Below are 21,020 nucleotides of genomic sequence, written 5' to 3'. Positions count from 1 at the left end.
GCGTGAACCCGGGAGGTGGAGCTTGCAGTGAGCCGAGATCGTGCCACTGCACTCCATCCAGCCTGGGCGACAGAGCAAGTGTCCGTCTCAAAAGAAAAGAATTAGCCAAGCCAAACTTAACAGAAGTTAAAGAGGAAAAGGCCATCAGTCCTCCACTGCCGGGCTGTGGTGCTCATGTTTGCGGCTGTCTGATAAGCCCACTGTTGCTGCTCACGGCTCTCCCTGGTGAACCCGAAGCCAGAGAGGCCCTCCCTGCTCTGCCCACCCCAGTTAGAAAGTCTTTGCTTTGCCTGAAGGATTACGTGCTTTTTTTTTCTGTTTAAAGATTTGTTCTGTCTAGCAAATTGAAGATTTCCACCAGTTTCTCATTCTAACCCTAGGACAACTTTATTGCTTATTTATAATCTCAAATTGAGAATCCGCAAGAGTGGTTCAGTTCAGGATGAAACTGTTTCCGCGCATGACTGATTTATCACTCTGAACTAAGTTAGTACCTAGGTAAGCATTTGCTGTTCTTATTTTCTGTTTTTCTCGATTGCTTTATCTTTGCAGCTGACTTTAATTTTATTAACTAGTCAGCTTCTAGGTGCAAAAGTCACAGGCCAGCGGGAGGCGGTCGTAGCAGTGCAGGGTGGGCGGGAGGCGGTCGCAGCAGTGCGGGGTGGGCGGGAGGCGGTCGCGGCAGTGCGGGGTGGGGACGGAGGGGAAGCAGGTCCCTCCCTCTCGGTCCTCCGGACCCTACAGAGAGTTTCTCGTGTATCTGTCCCAAGATGTCCCCTGTGTGTGAGAGCACTTTACATGTTTCTAAAAGCACAGGCATGGGCCAGGCGCGGCGGCTCACCCCTGTAATCCCAGCACTTTGGGAGGCTGAGGTGGGCAGATCACCTGGGGTCAGGAGTTCGGGACCAGCTTGGCCAGTATGGCGAAACCTCATCCCTACTAAAAATACAAAAACTTGCCAGGCATGGTGGCGCACACCTATGATCCCAGCTACTCAGGAGGCTGAGGCAGGAGAGTCGCTTGAACCTGGAAGGTGGAGGCTGCAGTGAACCAAGATCGTGCCACTGCACTCCAGCCTCGGACACACACACACACACACACACACACACACACAAAATAAATAAATAAATAAATAAATAAATAAAGTACAGGCACTGAGATGGGCGTGGTGGCTCTCGCCTGTAATCCCAGCATTTTGGGAGTCCTAGGCGGGCAGATTGCTCAAGACCAGCCTGGACAACATGGCAAAACCCCATCTCTACTAAAAATACAAAAATTAGCTGGGCGTGGTGGCGCACACCTGTAATCCCAGCTGCTTGGGAGGCTGAGGCACGAGAATTGTCTGAGCCTGGGAGGTGGAGGTTGCAGTGAGCCGAGATCACGCCACTGCTCTCCAGCCTGGGTGACAGACCAAGATCCTATCTCAAAAAAAATAAATAAATAAAATAAAACAATAAAAGCGCAGGCACTGAAGAGAAATCTTTGTTGAGGTGAAATCCACTTATCCCATAGTCCCTCCATTTCAAGCGTACGGTGCAGTGGTGATGGGTGCATTCGTGAGTCTGGCAAAGGTTGTGACTGGATCCCATCTTCCTGACTGTGACCACACTGCTCTGTGCTGTTTTCTGCGGTTCGCCATGCGCATGGGCACCTGGGCTGTGTGTCTTAGCATTGCCCCGGGTTACACGTGAGGAACCCTTGGGCCCCTTCGGTCTGTGCGTGGGAATCTGCACCTCTTTCTCTTCCTGTCCAAGCACTTGGGTAAGCCAACCCGCCGAGCTCGGCGCCTCAGGCTTTCCTGATGGGGATACCCCGGCGCCCTCCGGCTGGGCCCCTCTCCTCGAAATTTCCTGCAGACTGGCGGCTGAATCAAGACCTGATGTCACGAGTCCATTAGAAGTGGCGGGATAAATGCTGGTCCCTTGGCTTTATGTCCCCGCCCTCAAAATAATAAATTGGCGTCTGGTCACTAGAAGGCGGTTGGTCAGTGCTGTGTGTCCATGTCAACTGTGGACTCCTGGGCTGCACACACTGGAGGGTTTTTATCCTTCTTGAAGCTCAGGTTGCCCCATCTGTGGCCAGCGGGAACCTCTTCTGGTTGGCCCCTGAGTCCTGTGGATGTGAATGTGGCGCCGACGGCTTCCTCGAGTCTGCAGGACAGGCTACTCTGGGCTCACCCCATGGGCCTTCTGCCCCAGACCTGGACCCGCCTGTTTCTCCAGGAAACTCTGGCGTAATGTGTGTCACTGGGCCTTTGTCAGTGTGGCTCCTGAAGCTTGTTCTTGGGTGGATTCCTCGGGATGTGTTTGTGGGAACTGCCCTCACGGAGTGCTTGAAGACCGTCGGGTGGGATCTGGGAACTGGGAGGTGGTGTCGGTGTTGACTAGTGTCGAGGTGGCCATACTGTTGTTTGGGGAAGCACACCCTGGAGTATTTGGTGTGATGGGGCAGTGAGTGTGCAGCTCTGCCTCACACAGTCCAGGGGATGGAGGCAGGTGTGCGTGTGCACGTGTGTGCCCGTGTGGTGTGCGTGTGCACGTGTGTACCTGTGTGGTGTGCTTGTGCACGTGTGTGTCCGTGTGGTGTATGTGTGCACGTGTGTACCTGTGTGTGGCGTGCGTGTGCACGTGTGTACCTGTGTGGCGTGCGTGTGCACGTGTGTCCGTGTGGTGTACGTGTGCACGTGTGTACCTGTGTGGCGTGCGTGTGCACGTGTGTGGTGTGCGTGTGCACGTGTGTACCTGTGTGTGGTGTACGTGTGCACGTGTGTACCTGTGTGTGGCGTGCGTGTGCACGTGTGTGGTGTGCGTGTGCACGTGTGTACCTGTGTGTGGCGTGCGTGTGCACGTGTGTACCTGTGTGTGGTGTGCGTGCAGATAGGGAGGTGATGGGGGAGCAAATGTGCTGAAATGTTCACAGGGAATCTGATGGGGATGTGGGGGTTCTTTGTGCAGTTCTTATCGTTGCTATTTCATGGCTAGGTTTTTTTTAATTTATTTTTTATTTTGTTGCCCAGGCTGGTCTGGAACTCCTGGGCTCAAGCAATCCTCCCACCTCGGCCTCCCAGAGTGCTGGGATTACAGGCATAAGACATGGCACCCGGCCCAAAATACATTTTTAAAAATGTAAACAAAAGGCTAGGCATGGTGGGTCACGCCTGTAATCTCAGCACTTTGGGAGGCCGAGGTGGGTGGATCGCCTGAGGTCAGGAATTCGAGACCAGCCTGGCCAACATGATGAAACCCCGTCTCTACTAAAAATACAAAAAATTAGCCGGGCCTGGTGGCGGATGCCTGTGATCCCAGCTACTCAGGAGGCTGAGGCAGGAGAATCGCTTTAACCTGGGAGGCGGAGGTTGCAGTGAGCCGAGATCATACCACTGCACTCCAGCCTGGGTGACAGAGTGAGACTCTGTCTAAAAAAAAAAAAAAAAAAAAAAAGTAAACCAAACAGCAAAACCAGCCTTGCAGCTTCCTTGCTGTAACCTGAGCTGCGTCTGAGAAGGCTTATGCCCTGTAAGGGCTGTGCCACGCCGAAGTCTTCTCAGGAAAAGAGATGCAGAGAGGCTGGCTCGGGCAGTGGGGGTGGGCAGCTGCTGGGTGGGCACCCGGGTGGCTCCTGCACTGGCTGTCCTTGCTGTGCCTTCTTGGCATCTCCTCCTGGGCCGCCTCCCATGCTGCAGCCCGTGCCTCCTGGTATCCCAGCCCCGCAGCTGTGGTCACTCACAGAGGCAAGGCCATCCTGGTAGCAGCCGCCCCTGAGCCCCCAACCCCCAGGTCATGCACCTGGTCTCTGCCATGGTCAATCCTGTGGCTCAGATGAGGAGCAAAGACCGTGTCTGTTGGGAAGAGGTGGATTCCTCCTATCTGGATGGAAGCCGGGGCTGGGCAGGTGCTTCTTCACAGGAGAGCTGCGACCGGTTTCCATGCACACACCTGGGCTCCCATGCACACACCTGGGTTTCCATCCATGCACCTGGGCTCCCATGCACACACCTGTGCTCCAATGCACACACCTGGTTTTCCATGCACACACCTGGTTTTCCATGCACACACCTGGGCTTCCATGCACACACCTGGGTTTCCATGCACACAACTGGTTTTCCATACACACACCTGGGCTCCCATGCACACACCTGGGTTTCCATGCACACACCTGGGCTCCCATGCACACACCTGGGCTCCCATGCACACACCTGGGTTTCCATGCACACACCTGGGTTTTTATGCACACACCCGGGCTCCCATGCACACACCCGGGCTCCCATGCACACACCCGGGCTTCCATGCACACACCCGGGTTTCCATGCACACACTTGGGCTTCCATGCACACACCCGGGTTTCCATCCACACACCTGGGCTCCCATGCACACACCTGGGTTTCCATCCACGCACCTGGGCTCCATGCACGCACCTGAGTTTCCATGCACACACCTGGGCTCCCATGCACACACCTGGGTTTCCATGCACACACCCGGGTTTCCATCCACGCACCTGGGCTCCCATGCACACACCTGGGCTTCCATGCACACACCTGGTTTTCCAAGCACACACCCCGGCTTCCATGCACACACCTGGGTTTCCATGCACACACCTGGGTTTCCATGCACACCCCTGGGTTTCCATGCACACCCCTGGGCTTCCATGCACACACCTGGTTTTCCAAGCACACACCCCAGCTTCCATGCACACACCCGGGTTTCCATGCACACACCCGGGTTTCCATGCACGCACCCGGGTTTCCATGCAGGCACCTGGGTTTCCATGTACGCACCCGGGCTCCCATGCACGCACCCGGGCTCCCATGCACACACCTGGTTTTCCATGCACACTTGCATCAGCTACATCCCCTGCCCACCTGGGCGCCCAGCTCCCTCCTTGGCATTGACGCCATTATCTCATTCACGTAACCATTTTCTGATTATCTTTTATGAGTCACTTCCATTGTGTTAATACTGAAGAAGAGGGAGAAGTCTAGATAAAGATCGGAACCGCCCACTACCCCTATCAGTGGGGGTGAGCCCCACAAATGGTATTTTTGGTGCAAGCCTGGGTCGTCTTTTCTATGCACACGGGGCAGCTATTTTAGAAACACTTGGAGTGCTTTGTATGTAGTCCCGCATCCCATCTTTTTCATTTGACATCACGTGGTGGGAATTTCCACACATCTTGCAGTAATTTATTTTTATTTTTATTTTTTATTTTTTGAGATGGAGTTTCACTCTGTTGCCCAGGCTGGAGTGCGGTGGCACGATCTCGGCTCACTGCAACCTTCATCTCCCGGGTCAAGCAATTCTCCTGCTCAGCCTCCTGAGTAGCTGAGTAGCTGGGATTACAGGTGCTGGCCACCACACCCAGCTAATTTTTGTATTTTTAGTAGAGATGGGTTTTCACCATGTTGGCCAGACTAGTCTCAAACTTCTGACCTCAGGTGATCTACCCGTCTCAGCCTCCCAAAGTGCTGCGATTACAGGTGTGAGCCACTGCACCCGGCCAATGCAGTAATTTTTAAGCTCTCTCCCAATGTCTCCGTGGCACTGCAGAGTGTGTTATGCGTGGATTATACCTTCCTTAACTGTCGGTGGTCAGGGAGGAAGAAAGGTCTTCCCCTGTACACCTTAGGTCCCCCAGCTGGGCTGTGTACATGGGACTGGCCGAAGACTGAATAATGAGTGAGAAAAAGATGCTTATCAACACGTGTCACGCACACCCTGGAGAGCACCCGGATCGGGGGACACAAAGTGTGGCTGGAGCCTGGGCGCATTCACCATCCTGGGCAGCCTGCTACCTTCAGGCTTCTGGGCAGGGAAGGGAACCAGGAAAATTTAATCCACAGGCTGCTTTGTAAGGTTTGAGATGCATCAGGCTTCTGGGCGGGGAAGGGAATCAGGAAAATTTAGTCCACAAGGCTGCTTTGTAAGGTTTGAGATGTGGATTTCAGGGGTGTCTTTCCTGGTAGGGAAAGGGAGAGGGAGACGCCCCTGGGAATGGAAACTCCTTTCACAGAAGGCTGCACAGACCATTTAATGTTTTGGCTGCCCAGGAATTCTAGACCAGCCTGGGCAACATGGTAAAACCTTCTCTCTACAAAAAATATTTAAAAATTAGCTGGGTGTGGTGGTGCACACCTGTGGTCCCAGCTACGCAGGAGGCTGAGGCAGGGGGATCACTTGAGCCCAGGAGGTTGAGGCTGCAGTGAGCTGTGATAGCACCACTGCACTCCAGCTTGGGCGACAGAGTGAGACCCTGTCTCAAAAAAAAATTGTTTGAGTCTTCAACTCACACCTTTTGTTTTCTAATTGAAAGCACCAGGGTGGAGAACTGGCCTGTGAGTGCATGTGAGAGAGTGGTCTTGGGACTCACACCTGCTCTCAGAGGAAGATCTGCAGAGTGGAAATGAAGTAGGAGGAAGCCACAGCCATGTGCAGACGCCTGTGGCCACCGTCTTTGTATGGCCCCTGCCCACGTCTGACCGCAGACCCTGAGGGGTGTGCAGGGGAGTGTCAGAGCTGTGCCCCCGTCCTGGCCCGGCAGGTGCCGTCCCGGAGCCTCGGTGATGAATGCAGTGTTGGGTGGTTTGCAGAGGCGTGGATGTACCCAGAAGGACAGGGACAAGGAGCCTGGGGGGACAGCGGCGCGAGACCAGATGAGGTGGTCACCTGGGAACATCAGTGCCTGCGCCTCAGCCTGAGGGATGAGCCCCTTCTGCAGGGAGCAGCCGCTGCGCCGGCTGGGCCTGGGAGGAACCACCTTGCCCTCGATGTTCAAGGAAGGGAAAGAAGCTGCGGCTTTAATTTAATCCTCCCCTTGGTGGCCGGCTCAGCCTGGTGGAGTTTAGGGAATGAGTTCAGCGCCTCTATTTTTGGAAGCTGTTCTAAGCTTCTCTGTGTCTGGGGCCAAGGTCAGGCTGTGCGTCTCTGCAGACCCCCTGCTGCCTGGCACTCAAGCCCCCCTGCCACACCACCTGTGGGGTTGGGGGCCACCTGCAGAACCAGGGTGGGCACTGATTGATGGTTCCTCACCCCTCTCTCCCCGGCTGGAACGGTATGTGCTCAGCTAAGAAGGTGAAAGATGAGCAAAGCGCTGAGAACCCCAGTGGCAGGTGCAGAACAAGGATATGGAAGGGAGGCGTTTTTAATCCCTGGCGCTTGCTCACTGAATTGGCTCTGGCTAAATCACCTTCAGAGGCGTATTTACTATTAAACCGACTTCACTGTGTGCTCACTCTGAAAAGCAGTGACAGGACCGTGATGTTGCGTCAGTGTTTGTGATGGTTTTATTTTAACCAAGATATTGAATTAACAAGAACAGACTGGGCGCAGTGGCTCACGCCTGTAATCCCAGCACTTTTGGAGGCCGAGGCGGGCAGATCATGAGGTCAGGAGTTCGAGACCAGCCTGGCCAATATGGTGAAACTTTGTCTCTACTGAAAATACAAAAATTAGCTGGGCGTGGTGGTGAGCACCTGTAGTCCCAGCTACTCAGGAGGCTAAGGCAGGAGAATTGCTTGAACCCAGGAGGCAGAGAGGTTCCAGTGAGCTAAGATCACGCCACTACACTCCAGCCTCGGTGACAGAGCGAGACTCCGTCTCAAAAAAAATAAAATGTACTATAACTCATTACATGAACAAGTTAAAAAATTACGTAGGTAAACACAAAAGTGCTTTGGTAAGACAAATGTCCATTCAAAAGAAGGGCAAGCTGTTGGAAGTATTTATCTGAGTACGTTTTATTTCTACTGTGGTAAAATACACAGAACATAGAATGTACCATCTTACCCATGTCTTTCCCCTGTGCAGTTCAGTGGCACAAGGGCCGCTTACCTCGCTGTGTAACCATTGCCGCCGCCCTCTCCAGAGCTGTTTCATCTTCCCAGACTGAATCTCGGTCCTGTCACTCCCTCCCTCCCGCTGCTGTGGCCTGACTCCCTCCCTTTCTAAGGCTGAATAATATTCCATCGTGTGGACATTCACATGTTGCTTATCCACTTGTCTGCCGACGGACACGTGGGTTGCCTCCATCTCTTGGCTGTTGTAAATAGTTCTGCTAGGAACACGGGGGTGCCTGCACCTCCTTGGGACTCTCTTTTCCACCTGCAGATTTTTGTTTGTTTGTTTTTTTGAGACAGAGTCTCGCTCTGTGGCCCAGACTGGAGTGCAGTGGTGTGATCTTGGCCCACTGCAACCTCCACCTCCCAGGTTCAAGCGATTCTCCTGCCTCAGCCTCCTGAATAGCTGGGGTTACAGGTGCCCACCACCACACCCGGCTAATTTTTGTATTTTTAGTAGAGACGGGGTTTCAGCAATGTCAGCCAGGCTGGTCTTGAACTCCTGACTTTAGGTGATCCACCCGCCTCGGCCTCCCAAAGTGCTGGGATTACAGGTGTGAGCCACGCCCCCGCCCCCCTCCACCTGCAGATTTTAACTGATGCCCAGCCAGGCGGCATCCAGCCTATCCCTCCAGCCTCAGGGACGTCCTGAAAGGCCTGGCTGTGGGGGTCGCTCCCCACGAGCCCTGTGTCTGCAGGCCTCACCCCGACTCTTCCTCTCCAACTTTGTCCCTCCCTCTTGGGAGGGGTCCTCCCAGGGTGGCCCTGTTGTCTTTCTCTGGCTCCGAGGAGAACGGGGCTTGTGGAGGTGACGGGAGTGTCTCGGGGTCTTTTCTCCACATTGCCTGGCAGATTACTACAGCCCGGCCATGCTGGGCCTGAAGACCGACCAGGAGGTCCTCGGGGAGCTGGTGCGGGTGAAGCTGCCGGCTGTGGGGGCCCTGATGGAGCGTCTCGGTGTGCTGTGGACGCTGCTGGTGTCCCGCTGGTTCATCTGCCTGTTTGTGGACATCTTGCCCGTGGAGGTGAGCGCCTCACTCGGGCCCTGGGGCGGGTGGGCTGCCAGGGAGTGACGCCGGGTTCCCATGTCCCTGCAGACAGTGCTTCGGATCTGGGACTGTTTGTTTAACGAAGGCTCGAAGATTATCTTCCGGGTGGCCCTGACCTTAATTAAGCAGCACCAGGAGTTGATTTTGGAAGCCACCAGCGTTCCAGACATTTGCGATAAGTTTAAGCAGATAACCAAAGGGAGTTTCGTGATGGAGTGTCACACGTTTATGCAGGTGAGTGTGTGGGGCTGCACATGGCTCAGTCCCCTCCCAGGGGGCCCCGCCTCACCTGCAGCCCGGGGGCTGCTCTGACCACCCGGAGGGTGCACAGGACGGGCACCAGTGGGCACAGGGCACAGGATGAGCCTCCGAGGGCTTTCCTGTCTATGGCGGCCCTGTCTTCTTGGCCCTGGCACTGCGGACGCTGCTCCTGGTCCTAATGGCTGTACTCATCTGCTGTGTGTGGTGCCAGAAGTGTGGCTTCCCAAGGCCCGGCCTCCCCACTGCGTCCTGGACCTGGCGCAGGCCGTATAGACTCAGGTCCTGATGAGGGCGTTGTGGGAGCTGTACCTGACAGGCCTTCTGAGGAAGCCAAGACGCCAGGAGAGGCTCAGGCCTGGGAGTCAGTAGTTTCCTAAGAGGGAGTGGAGGCTCGGGGCCACTCTGGGTGCAGCATGGCAAACGTGGGCGGTATTTCAGCAGCCGGGCCTTCATCAAAGAGAAGACCATGTTGGCCGGGCGCGGTGGCTCACGCTTATGTAGTCCCAGTTACTCGGAAGGCTGAGGCACGAGAATCACTTGAACCTGGGAGGCGGAGGTTGCAGTGAGCCGAGATCGCGCCATTGCACTTCAGCCTGGGCAACAGAGCGAGACTCTGTCTCAAAAAAAAAAAAAAAAAAAAAAGTCTAATGGAAGCAGATGGTCTTTTCTTCCACCGTTTGATTCATTTAACATTTCTGAGCAGCAAAGCTGCAGTCCTAGGCCCCAGGGCAGGAGTGAGATGGTGACCATCTGTGGGTCACCCCAGAAGCCCTTGGATGTGGACTGCTCCTCCCCCACCTCACACGAGGCCCGTCTGTCTGCCTGCCAGTCTGGGAGAGCTAAGGTAGAAATGGGTTGTTGGGTTTGTTTTTAAACTAATTGTTTGCCTTCCAGAAAATATTTTCAGAACCTGGAAGCTTATCCATGGCCACCGTCGCCAAGCTCCGCGAGAGCTGCAGGGCCCGGCTGCTGGCGCAGGGGTGAGCGTGCCTGTCCCCTGCGTTGCTCGTCTCTACACTGACGATGCCCCTTTCCAGAGTTGACACTGGACCAACTTTCACTGCTTTCCTTTTTAGTGTTGTAAATACTTGACATCGCTACACTTTAGTTGTGAGTTTTTTAAAAGAGCAGTTTAAAATCAGGTCATTCTACCAGCTTTTGATGATTAGCTATGAAGTCATACTTTTTAAAGAAAACTTATTTTTACCTGAGAGATCAATAATATATAAAATGTGAGTGTGGGTTTGTATCTAATAAAGTATGCCAACACCTGTGTTTGTGATCAGTTTCTCAGTTGACTGGAAATTAACATAGTGAGTGGTCACTGAGGTCTTACAACGGCAGTGTAAATATTCCATTCCTTTCTGTGGCAGAGCGTGCAGTTTATGTGAGGCTTCTGCATGTAGTAGGTGATTTCTCTTTAGAAAGATCATTTTCTCCCTTCAACTTTTAACTTCTGGGTACAGGTGGAGGGCGTACAGGTCTGTTGCACAGGTAAATGTGTGCCGTGGTGATTTGCTGCACAGACCATCCTGTCACCTAGGTATGAAGCCAGCATCCCTTAGCTATTCTTCCTGATGCTCTCCCTGCCCCCGACCCAACGGGCCCCAGTGTGTGGTGTTCCCCTCCTTGTGTCCATGTGTTCTCATCAGAAGCTCCCACTTACTTACAAGTGAGAACAAGTGGTGTCTGGTTTTCTGCTCCTGTGTTAGTTTGCTGAGGATAATGGCTTCCAGCTCTATCCGTGTCCCTGCAGGGGACAAGATCTCATACCTCTTTATGGCTGCATAGTATTCCATGGTATCTGTATGAAAGGTAATTTTTTTAATGATTTAAAAATTATCATGTTACATGAATGAACCAGACAACCGTGCCAGGCACTCGGGCCACTCCCAACACCATTCCCTACGTCCGGCACCAAGACCACCCTCACCCCCCGTTTCCCTGACACCCTTCTCTCTGCACCGAGACCACCCTCAACCCCGTTTCCCTGACACCCTTCTCTCATGAGCTCCCATTTTAGCTGACAAAAGGACAAGGCCCACCCAAAAAAGAAAGAGGCTTTTTATTACATTGTTACAGGCAATGCATGGCGTGAGCTGCTCCTGTGTACAACCCCCAGGCCACGGCGAGACATCAGAACGCACCGATCTCACACTGTACACAGCGCAAAACAGGATCACCCCGAATGTCAACAGAAGACCAAAAATCACTTTACAAAAAAAAAAAAAATAACACCCATTTTTATATTTAAAAAAGTGCCAGCCCTTGAGCTGCAGACATTAGAGACGCCCAAGGACATGCCGCCACTGGAACGAGGCCGCCAGCCGCGTGTGGCCCGTCCTGGCCTTTAAAGCTGAACTGAAGCGCTCCAGACACTCATCTCTGGAGTTCCTCTGTCTTAGGATTTTCCCTCTCTACTGTTGTAATGTGTGAGCATGTCAGCCTCACGACCAGTGACCTTCATGCGTCCTACGTGTGACGGCCAGAGGTTTTCCCTTTGTAAGGCTTAAATCTGAGTGCAGTAAAGAATGAAGAAACCAAACACCAGAACCCTAAAGTCAAATGATGTGGAGCCAATTTAGAGCGGCACCCCACCCCTCGGAGAGAGCAGCACCCCACCCCCTCAGAGAGAGCAGCACCCCCACCCCTCAGAGAGAGCGGCACCCCCACCCCCTCAGAGACAGCGGCACCCCCACCCTCAAAATCCTACTTTGGTAAATATTAATGTTTAACCAGTTAGCAAAATATTTAACCCAGTTAGCAAAATTAACACCGTCATTTCGATAGTTACTCTGTTGTGCATAGTAAATGCTGCAAGATGAACTTCACATTGGATGAAGCAGATTTGAGAAACGTTTGCCAGAAAGTGTGCCTCCCCTTCGACAGGACCCTAAGCCCAGAGAAAGGAACAGAGGCCCCTGCAGCTGCTGTGCCTGCGTGCACCAGGCTAGATAGTCTGGTAGCCGGCGTGACTCCTCTTCCTGCCGACGAGGTAGGCGATGAGGACGATGAGGACCAGCCCCGCCAGGGCACCACCCACAGCGATGGGGATCAGCATGTTGTTCTCGTCCAGCACACACTCCTCCACTGCCAAGACAGACGGATGGTGTCAGGGCTCTGCTCACACAGGGGCCTGCAAACAGGCCTCTCTCCCCACCACTCCCCCACATCAGCCAAAAGGCAAAGAGGAACCCTGGCGGAAGGTTCCAGCTCTAGCTGGAATTGTCACTTGGGGAAGCCGCTGCAGAGACTGGTGCTCTCTGCACGGCGAGGAAACCACACGTCTCTCCCCCGTCTGGAATCAGGGGCTGTGGCCGGACAGCTGTGCTGCGTCCAGGGCCTCTGTGCACATCAGATGACAGTGCTGTATTCAACGTTCATGGGAGAAGCGCCACCACTGTTTCTTAAAATGATTCCCTTACTCTCAAATGGTACCAGGGGCTCCCAGCTGAGAGACACGCTGGGCCTCTCTAAAGCAGGGGGAGTTACCTCTAGAATCTCAGACCGGGAAGAAGAAACAGCTCCTTGCAGAGGAACAGGGGCGTCGCCCCAGCCCACACAGAAGCGACTAAACGTCCACAGGCGGAGTCTGAAGCACGTCCTCCACACCCCGCGACAGCTGCCCTCGGTGACACTCACCAGAGCCAAACTGGCCACCTTCCACCTTGAAAGCCTGGACCCACACTTTGAATATATTGACTGAAAACGCCTTCGTGACACGGACGTGCTCCTCGGCGTTGCACTTGTAGGAATTGCCGACGGTGGCCTGCAGCGCTCGCAGGGAGCCGTTGGCAGCTTTAAAGGCAGGGTCTGCAACACACACAGAGGTCTAATGGCTCCAGAATACCCTGGGGGCGCGGGCGGGGGCGGGGGCTCGCAGAGATTGTGGGTTCTCACCTCTGGCGTCAGGAAGAGTTGTATTCAACTGGATTCCTTGTAGGAAAAACCGGCTAGAACTTGCATTCTTAAAAAGAAAAATGATCTTTAATCACGGAGCAGATTCATAGAAAGATGATCTTTAACCCCAGTAGATTCACACATTTATCATCAAAGGTGAATGGTCATTGGGTAATAAACCTGACTTCCTACATTTCTAGTATTAGAACAAAACTGCAAAAGATCTTGTCTATAAAAGGCGTTGTGTATCTCTGGGGAATGAAAATTTTAGTTAGTTCCTTCCAGACCCTTCTCTGAGAGTCTTGCTCTGTCACCCAGGCTGGAGTGCAGTGGAGTGATCATGGCTCATCGCAACCTTAACTCCTGGGCTCAAGTGATCCTCCCACCTCAGCCTCCCAAGTAGCTGGGACCACAGGTGTGCGCCACTACGCCCAGCTAACTCGTTTTATTATTTGCAGAAACGGAGCCTCCCTGTGCTGCCCAGGCTGGTCCTTCCAGACCTCTTGAGAGTCAGAGTCTCTGGAAAACGGGGACTGCAGGAGCTATCACGGCACAGGAAAGCATGATTTGGAAAGCTAAAATTATAAGAAACTGAGCTGTTAATTCATTTGCACAGCGATTTAAAAAGACTGACAAGTGACAATTATATGCTTCATGTCTTATGTTGCTAACTACACAGGAGTCCTCCCAGGCAGAAATGCCACCACGGAACCACAGGGCAGCAGCATCTGAAGCCAGAAGGCCGCACGGCCTGCATCCCCTCCCCTGCAGCCACTCCAACTGTGGGCACAGCAGCCCCGCCCACATCATCTGCTGCATCTATGAATGGAATGGAAAAGGGGGAGGGGAACCAAGGAACTAAAAAGCCCAGGATAAAGGGAAGGCAGAAAAAAGTGAGGCCGCCTCCTTCCTAACGCTGCCTCCCATGAGCAGACTCAGGGCACAAAAAGACGTGGTGGAGACACAGTGGGCGCCCCCAGGGAGGCGCCGCCCCAGCCTCACCATCCCGAACAGGAAGAGCAGGACAGTGCTGCCCTCGCTGTGCAGCTCCAGAGTCACCAGGTGGGCGCCGCAGCTCCCGCTGGCCGAGGTCTTGTTGGGGTTGATGTTGAGAAGCCTTGTCACCGTCTGCATAAGACAAGCAAGCAAGTCACCACCCTAGCTCAGGTCCTCCACACTCTCGAAAAGACAAACAGTCCTGAAACTGTGAATTCAAGGCCACATTTGTTTTAACCAAAACCAGAAGGAAAACACTGAAAGACCACACTAGTGCAGATTTCGGGATCCCAAGATGACTCTCCCTGCCCCCATGACAGCTGCTCTTGGAGTGCAGCGTCCCCGCCTGGAGGGCACCCAGCAGCACCACCTCCCCCTGCAGCAGTCAGCCCTGCAAACTCACCCCACGGCACGCAAGTCGACCCCCACAACCCCACAGCCTGTCACTACTAGGGGAGAAAAACTATTTCAAAAGAAAACTATAAAAATGTAACACTTAAATGTTTCCATGATAAATATGTAAAGAAAACTTAGGTTCTATCAGGGGCCAAGTTGTAGGCTCTGTGGGCCACACTGCCCAATAGGCCATGCTGGGACACCAGCCTTGGATGATGGAACCAGCAGGACGGCTGTTATCCTACAAAACGGACTCACTGACACAGACGCCAGCTCTTGTCCTCTAGGGTCACGTCCTGCAAGCTGAGCTCCCATCCTGACTTAACAGCATGACGTGCAGAGACGCATGTTCTCAGTGCACAGGGAGCAGAGGCCCCAGCCCTACCGTGCCGTCCCCCTCTCCCAGGTGAGGCCCCAGCCGTACCGTGTTGTCCTTCCTCTCATAGGTGAGGTTCAGCTGCAGCCCCATGCTGGCCAGCAGGCAGGTCCCGTTGGTGCCGCTCACGTTGTACTTGTCCACAGAGGGGCTCTCGGGCACAGGTGAGGGCGAGGGGCTGGGTGGCGCAGGGGGCGCTGTGGTTGGGGAAGGCCTGTCTTGTTCACAGCGTGTCTCTGCAGGTGCAGTGGAGGGAGATTCAGGTCTGGGTTTCTCATAACCATCAGCAGTTACAGAAAGATCCAAACTCAGAAACAAAACTACATCTGTGGACTCTGGCGTCCTTGGTGACTATTTTCTCAGTCTCCCAAGGTGGCTCTCGCTAATGCCCTTCTAGACGCGCAGGACAGAGCTGGGTCCTGCAGACGGCTCAGGGCGGTAGGCACAGGCCCGTGGGGCACCCTCAGCCTCCACCTCCCACTACCCAGGACGGTTCTGCCTGGGCAGCAGGCACCGCCCACCACACCCCAAGCCCCGTGGCTGGACAGGGGCCACTGTGCCACCCTCTTCCTAAAGTGAGGGTGAGAAAGCCTTGAACGCTGTCACGAAGGAGTGGACGCAGGAAGCTGCGCTGCGTGGCCGGCCACCTCACCCCATGGGAAACGGTGACGCCTCAGACACTGCTCCCTGAGCTGTCGGGTGAGCGCCAGGATCGTGCTGGAAACACTACCCAGAGGAAAACAGAGGGTCTGCAGCACACACAGACCGGCCAGGTGGGACGCAGAGCAGCCAAGGAGGCCCTCTGGCAGGACAGGGGTCAGGCAGTCTCCATGAGGACCCCACGTGTGAGCAGAGACTCAAAGGCGGGCAAGGCTAGCCAGCTGTGTTGGGTCTTCATTTGGGGAGGGGGCTGTGGGGGATGGGCAAGCATCCTCACGAGGGAGAAGGCAGTGAGTGTGGGTGCGTCTGAAATCCCCAGACAAGAGGGCACAGTTCAGGGAATCCGTGGGGGTGGGGGGGCACATGGCACCCCTGGGGAATGCCCAGCAGTCTGAATGTGACTCTGTCCCTCAGCAATTCACCCACCAAGATGTTCACAACACAAATTTATATTCAAAGTCAAGGCAGACTGAACCCTAGGTAGAGCTCTACCGAGTCTTCTGTGGCCAACACTCTCACTAACACACCACCAGCCTCGAAATCAGGTTCTTTCTTTTACCACCTTGTTTCTGTGGATACTCAAGAATAATATTTATATACTTTCCACCCAATTCGATCCTTTCCACATCTCTGCTAGGCTGAGTCACCACGCGTGAGCCCCACATATCCAGGGTGGGCAACCCTGCAGGGAATCTACCACTCATAACTCCATCAGTCACCTGCTGCTTCCGCTTCCATCTCAACATTCAGTGGCCAATTCCCACCTTCATATCCCATCTACTCAGGGCAGGAAAGAGACAGGAAACGTCGCCTATGACTGCACCCCAGCGGGTTCTGAGACACACACAGGAGTGCCCCCGCACCCCGGTGTAAAAGCCCCTTCAGGACAGAGCACAAGATGGCAGAGAGGAGCTGCAGTAACCACACCAAGCTCTGAAGTGAGAGGCACTGACGGCCACTGGGAGCCGTCCCAACCTGGGATGTGCTCAGGGACCCTTGCTCACTGCCCTTGGCGAAGCTGCAGGTTGACCAGTCCTTTCCAAAACAGCTTCACTTGCTGGGCGCAGTGGCTCATGCCTGTAATTCCAGGGCTTTGAGAGGCCAAGGAAGGAGGACTGCTTGAGCCCAGGAGTTCAAGGCCAGCCTGGGCAACATAGGGAGACCCCCATCTCCACAAAGTTTTTTAAAAAAATGAGCCAGGCATGGTGGCATGCACCTTAGTCCTGGCTACTCAGAAGGCTGACTCGGGAGGGTCACTGGAGCCTGGGAGGCTGAGGCTGCAGTGAGCAGTTATTGTGCCACTGCACTCCAGCCTGGGAGACCCTGTCTCAAAAAAAAAAAAAAAAAAAGCAGCTTCACGGTTCCTTTATAAAATGTTACAGACCACGGTTAAACAGGCAAAAGTTAAATGTGCAAAACCCAATCAAAACCGGCCAGTCTTGTCCAAATTCTAGTCTAGATGGCCACACGACGCACAGAAAGAGTGTAACCTATGCTGCTTTGACAACTGTGTTTCACCTGTGATCCATGTGGCTCATTCATTTCCCACCCTGTTTCTGTAGAGTGGTCACAAGAATCTGGAAACACAAATAAAACATCATCAGGTCTAACCACCAGTTTAAAAAACTGGAACTTGAGAAATAAGTGTGGATAAAATGCCCTCTTCCTTCTACCTGAATTACTAACGCAAACCCACACTCTCCTTCCCTGAATGCGTACTAAATACCAAAGTCCTTCCTGCTGAGGGCAGAGGACAGTGATGGAGAGCTCATCACGGAACGCACTGGAGAGTGCCCTGCGCTGCCCGGGGGGAGATGGTGGCACAGGAGCCTCTGGGGAGACCTGAGGGTCCACTGTCACACCTCCTCCAGCCCCCTCCAGAGAGCAGCACACAGCCGGGCCTTTCCAAAGCTCATGTGCTCTGAAGGCCCCTCCTCCTCTCCCGGCAACAGCAGATACATCAACCTGCAAGCTGCAATTCAGACCCTCAAGGGTGTCTGTGAGGATGAGATTGGTTTGCACCCAGGTTCCCGACTCATAGCTCCCACAGCCTCTTACAGTTTTTTGTGACAATGCTGGGTGTGTCAGGCCTCTGACCTTCTCCTGCCCCTTTCACCTGTCCCGAGGGACTCTCATCCTCTCCGCCTTTCTGATGGTAGGTCTTTTTTTTTTTTTTTGAGACAGAGTCTCAGTTGCTCTGCCACCCAGGCTAGAGTGCAGTGGCGCCATCTCAGCTCACTGCAACCTCCACCTCCAATGTTTTACCATCGATTCCTTCCATTTAAGCTAGGAGTCAGACTCTGTTCCTAGGAATAAAAAAAAAAATGCTGCAGCTGGGCGCGGTGGCTCACGCCTGTAATCCCAGCACTTTGGGAGGCCAAGGCGGGTGGATCACGAGGTCAGGAGATCGAGACCATCCTGGTTAACACGGTGAAACCCCGTCTCTACTAAAAATACAAAAAATTAGCCAGGCATGGTGGCGGGCGCCTGCAGTCCCACCTACTTGGGAGGCTGAGGCAGGAGAATGGCGTGAACCCAGGAGGCGGAGCTTGCAGTGAGCCGAGATCACGCCATTGCACTCCAGCCTGGGGTGACAGAGCAGGACTCTGCCTCAAAAAAAAAAAAAAAAAAAAATTATGCCAAATTGGGTGGGAGATGAGACATGGTGACCTCCATTTTCAACTCCTAACAGGAGTCAGGCAGTCCTCTGATTCATTCAACAAGCGTGCACCTATCAGAGCCTGAGGATAAAAGACGAAGACACCCCACTCCTCCCGGTGAACTCATAAACCCAAAAGCCTGGCTGAGCCTCACTGTAGATCTGCTAACCCCATATGGGCCTGGGCTGGAAATCCGGTTTGGATGGATATCTGGCTGACTCCAGCCTCACGCAGAGCTGCACTCAGACCCTCTGGAGTGATAGTCATCTGGCCTACTTTGTTTTTTTGTTTTTGAGATGGAATCTCACTCTGTCAGACGGGCTGGAGTGCAGTAGCATGATCTCAGCTCACTGCAACCTCCACCTCTCGGGTTCAAGCAATTCTCCTGCCTCAGCCTCCTGAGTAGGGGGGACTACAGGCACCTGCCAGCACATCCGGCTAATTTTTATATTTTTAGTAGAGACGGGTTTTCGCCATGTTGGCCAGGCTGGTCTCGAATTCCTGACCTGAGGTGATCCACCCACCTCGAGTTCCCAAAGTGCTGGGATTACAGGACTGAGCCACCGCGCCCAGCCACATGTGCCCTACTTTGAAGATGCTCAGGAAGGAAGGTACAAAACCAACAGGAAAGTCCATTCAAAGGTGGCTTGTGCTTCATTTCCTTTTAAAATAAAATCTACAAGGTCCCCGAGCGTTTTTAGATAAGATGATGTATTGAAAGGCAAGATGGGCCGGGCACGGTGGCTCACACCTATAATCCCAGCACTTTGGGAGGTCAGGAGCTCAAGACCAGCCTGGCCAACATGGTGCAACGCCCCCCCTCTACTAAAAATATAAAAATTAACCAGACGTGGTGATGTGCACCTGTAATCCCAGCTACTCAGGAGGCTGAGGGAGGAGAATCGCTTGAACCCGGGAGGCAGAGGTTGCAGTGAGCCGAGATGGCACCACCACACTCCAGCCTGGGCAACAGAGCAAGACTCCGTCTCAAAAAAAAAAAAAAAAAAAGACAAGATACATGAGGCTTTCTGGTGAAGCGCCACCCAGGCAGGAAGCCCAGCCTCCAGGACGCCGCGCCCCAGGCACACGGGCATCTCCACACTGGTTCCCTCCAGGAGGCCACGCCCCAGGCACATGGGCATCTCCACACTGGTTCCCTCCAGGAGGCCACGCCCCAGGCACACGGGCATCTCCACACTGGCTGCCTCCAGGAGGGGCAAGTGGCCAGGGCTGGGCTGTCGGGCCTTTTTCCATTTGGAATCACATGCGTGTTCTCCATTAAAAAAGGAACCAACGTCCAGGATCTGGACACAGAGGAAGGCTGTACATGCGCAGCGGCAGAGAATACACAGAAACCTAAGACTGCTCTAAAAAATAGTCTATCTTAAAAGTAATTATTAACCTGAAAAAACAGGTTTCTCAAAAGAACCTAGCAAGCTTCTCCGGACCTGTGAAGCCTTATTTTTCGTCTGGAGAATCCTGCCACCCGTCTTAGGGCACTCAACATCCTTGCTGACCTCCACCTAGCAGCCCCTCACTTCCAGGCAGGAGTGAGTGAGCGGTCATGCCATGCGCACCCCTCGGTCACAGAGTGACATGGAGAGGAGACACGTTCTGCAACCGTGTCCAGGCCTAGCCAGTAGGGAGTCCCCGGACAAGGTCAGCATCCAATTCTCTCTCATTTCCCAAGCTCTGACAGAGAGTGCCTGCCCTTCCTTTTCCTCTTCAAGCCACATTGATGCAGCCCAGAGGTAGCCAGCTAGGTGTGGAGCCCAGATAATTTGGAAATTGATAACCGTGAACACTAGTCACCCCCATGTGTTACGCTAACTCCCACTTGGTAGGGAGCACTGCCCCTAGCTGAAGTTATCTTTAGCTCTGGCTGAGGTGTGTCTGAGAGCATGAACACACCTAGACAGCCTGCCAGGCGTCCATCCTCAGACACACGCGGCCCATGTGAGAGGACTCTAGCCCGCTCTTCCTGATGAAGCAGACACGACTCCAGGCTCCGTGTGAACAGAGGCTGCACCAGGAAAGTGGCTGTCACCACGGCCCCCCGGGGCCCTGTGTTGAGGATTAAAGGCAGCAGCACCTACAGAGGACCCAGCTCCTGTGTTTCCTTCCAAGCCTCCCCTATGGGAGCCCACGTGGCCCCATCAAGTCCCAGTCACACCCGGGGTTTCCAAGTTGGGCTCCTTTTCACCCACTCACCAGGGAAGGCAAAGTCTGCCGCAAAGCTACAGACAGTAAATATTTCAGACTTTGTGGGCCGTGGCTCTCTGTCAAGACAACACAGCCCTGCCACTGTTAATACAAAAGCAGCCACAGATAATGTGTAAATAAATGAGTGTGGCTGTGTTCCAAGAAAATTTAACTTATGGACACTGAATTTTACATAATCTTTATGTGTCAAGAAATATTCGTTTTCTGATTTTTGGTATGTTACATTTATAAATCGAAAAGCCATTCTTAGCTCATGGGCTGTATGGAAATTGGAGGTGGACAAGACCGGCCCAGCACCATGGGGTGCCGACCTACAAGAGTACCTGCTCCTCGGGGAGGAGTGAGACGGACGATCCTCCTATGGAGCCCAGCAGTCACTCCTCAGCCTTTAAGCAAGACTGCTGAGGAATGTTGCAAACCAAAGGTCTCCACAGTAGCTCTCAAGATTAGAGAAGGCTGTGATGTCTCCATATATTTCTAGCAGCCGGAAAGCTCACCCTAAGGCAAATCACAGGCCCTCACGCTTCAGCAAAATGACAACAACCTATGACCTGGACTGTGAGGCTCGGGAGAGAAGCTCCTCAAAAGTAACAGGATTTACCAGGTGCTTGCTACTTAACTCTGTGCCAGATGCTGAGATACACATTTTGCATACATTTCTCTTTTAATTC

At 53.6% G+C, this 21,020-nt stretch overlaps 2 protein-coding genes across 8 annotated transcripts in view; one reads left to right on the top strand and one right to left on the bottom strand.

The window, feature by feature from the left end:
* GRTP1 (growth hormone regulated TBC protein 1) overlaps window positions 1-10,411 on the top strand; it is a 39,141-nt gene extending 28,730 nt beyond the window's left edge. For 3 of the 4 annotated variants that reach the window (XM_016925610.4, XM_016925609.3, XM_016925608.3), the window contains 3 exons: window positions 8,681-8,853; window positions 8,926-9,111; window positions 10,033-10,411. In XM_016925610.4, coding sequence (XP_016781099.1) covers window positions 8,681-8,853; window positions 8,926-9,111; window positions 10,033-10,122 — 449 coding nt within the window. In that variant the 3' untranslated portion in view covers window positions 10,123-10,411. The remainder of the gene's footprint in view (window positions 1-8,680; window positions 8,854-8,925; window positions 9,112-10,032) is intronic. The other variant, XM_016925611.3, reaches the window with a different exon arrangement.
* Window positions 10,412-11,186: 775 nt separating this feature from the next.
* Window positions 11,187-21,020, bottom strand: part of LAMP1 (lysosomal associated membrane protein 1) — a 29,493-nt gene continuing 19,659 nt past the window's right edge. For 3 of the 4 annotated variants that reach the window (XM_009427263.5, XM_016924979.4, XM_063791875.1), the window contains 5 exons: window positions 14,855-15,042; window positions 14,041-14,166; window positions 13,039-13,105; window positions 12,781-12,951; window positions 11,187-12,228 (listed from right to left, as the gene is read on the bottom strand). In XM_009427263.5, the coding sequence (XP_009425538.1) occupies window positions 12,089-12,228; window positions 12,781-12,951; window positions 13,039-13,105; window positions 14,041-14,166; window positions 14,855-15,042 (692 nt within the window). In that variant the 3' untranslated portion in view covers window positions 11,187-12,088. 4 annotated transcript variants of the gene reach the window in all.

The sequence above is a fragment of the Pan troglodytes genome, chromosome 14 (assembly GCF_028858775.2).
Source record: "Pan troglodytes isolate AG18354 chromosome 14, NHGRI_mPanTro3-v2.0_pri, whole genome shotgun sequence".
Taxonomy (NCBI): Eukaryota; Metazoa; Chordata; class Mammalia; order Primates; family Hominidae; genus Pan; species Pan troglodytes.
Note: the sequence above shows the minus strand (reverse complement) of the source record. Positions and strands in the feature narration are given on the sequence as shown.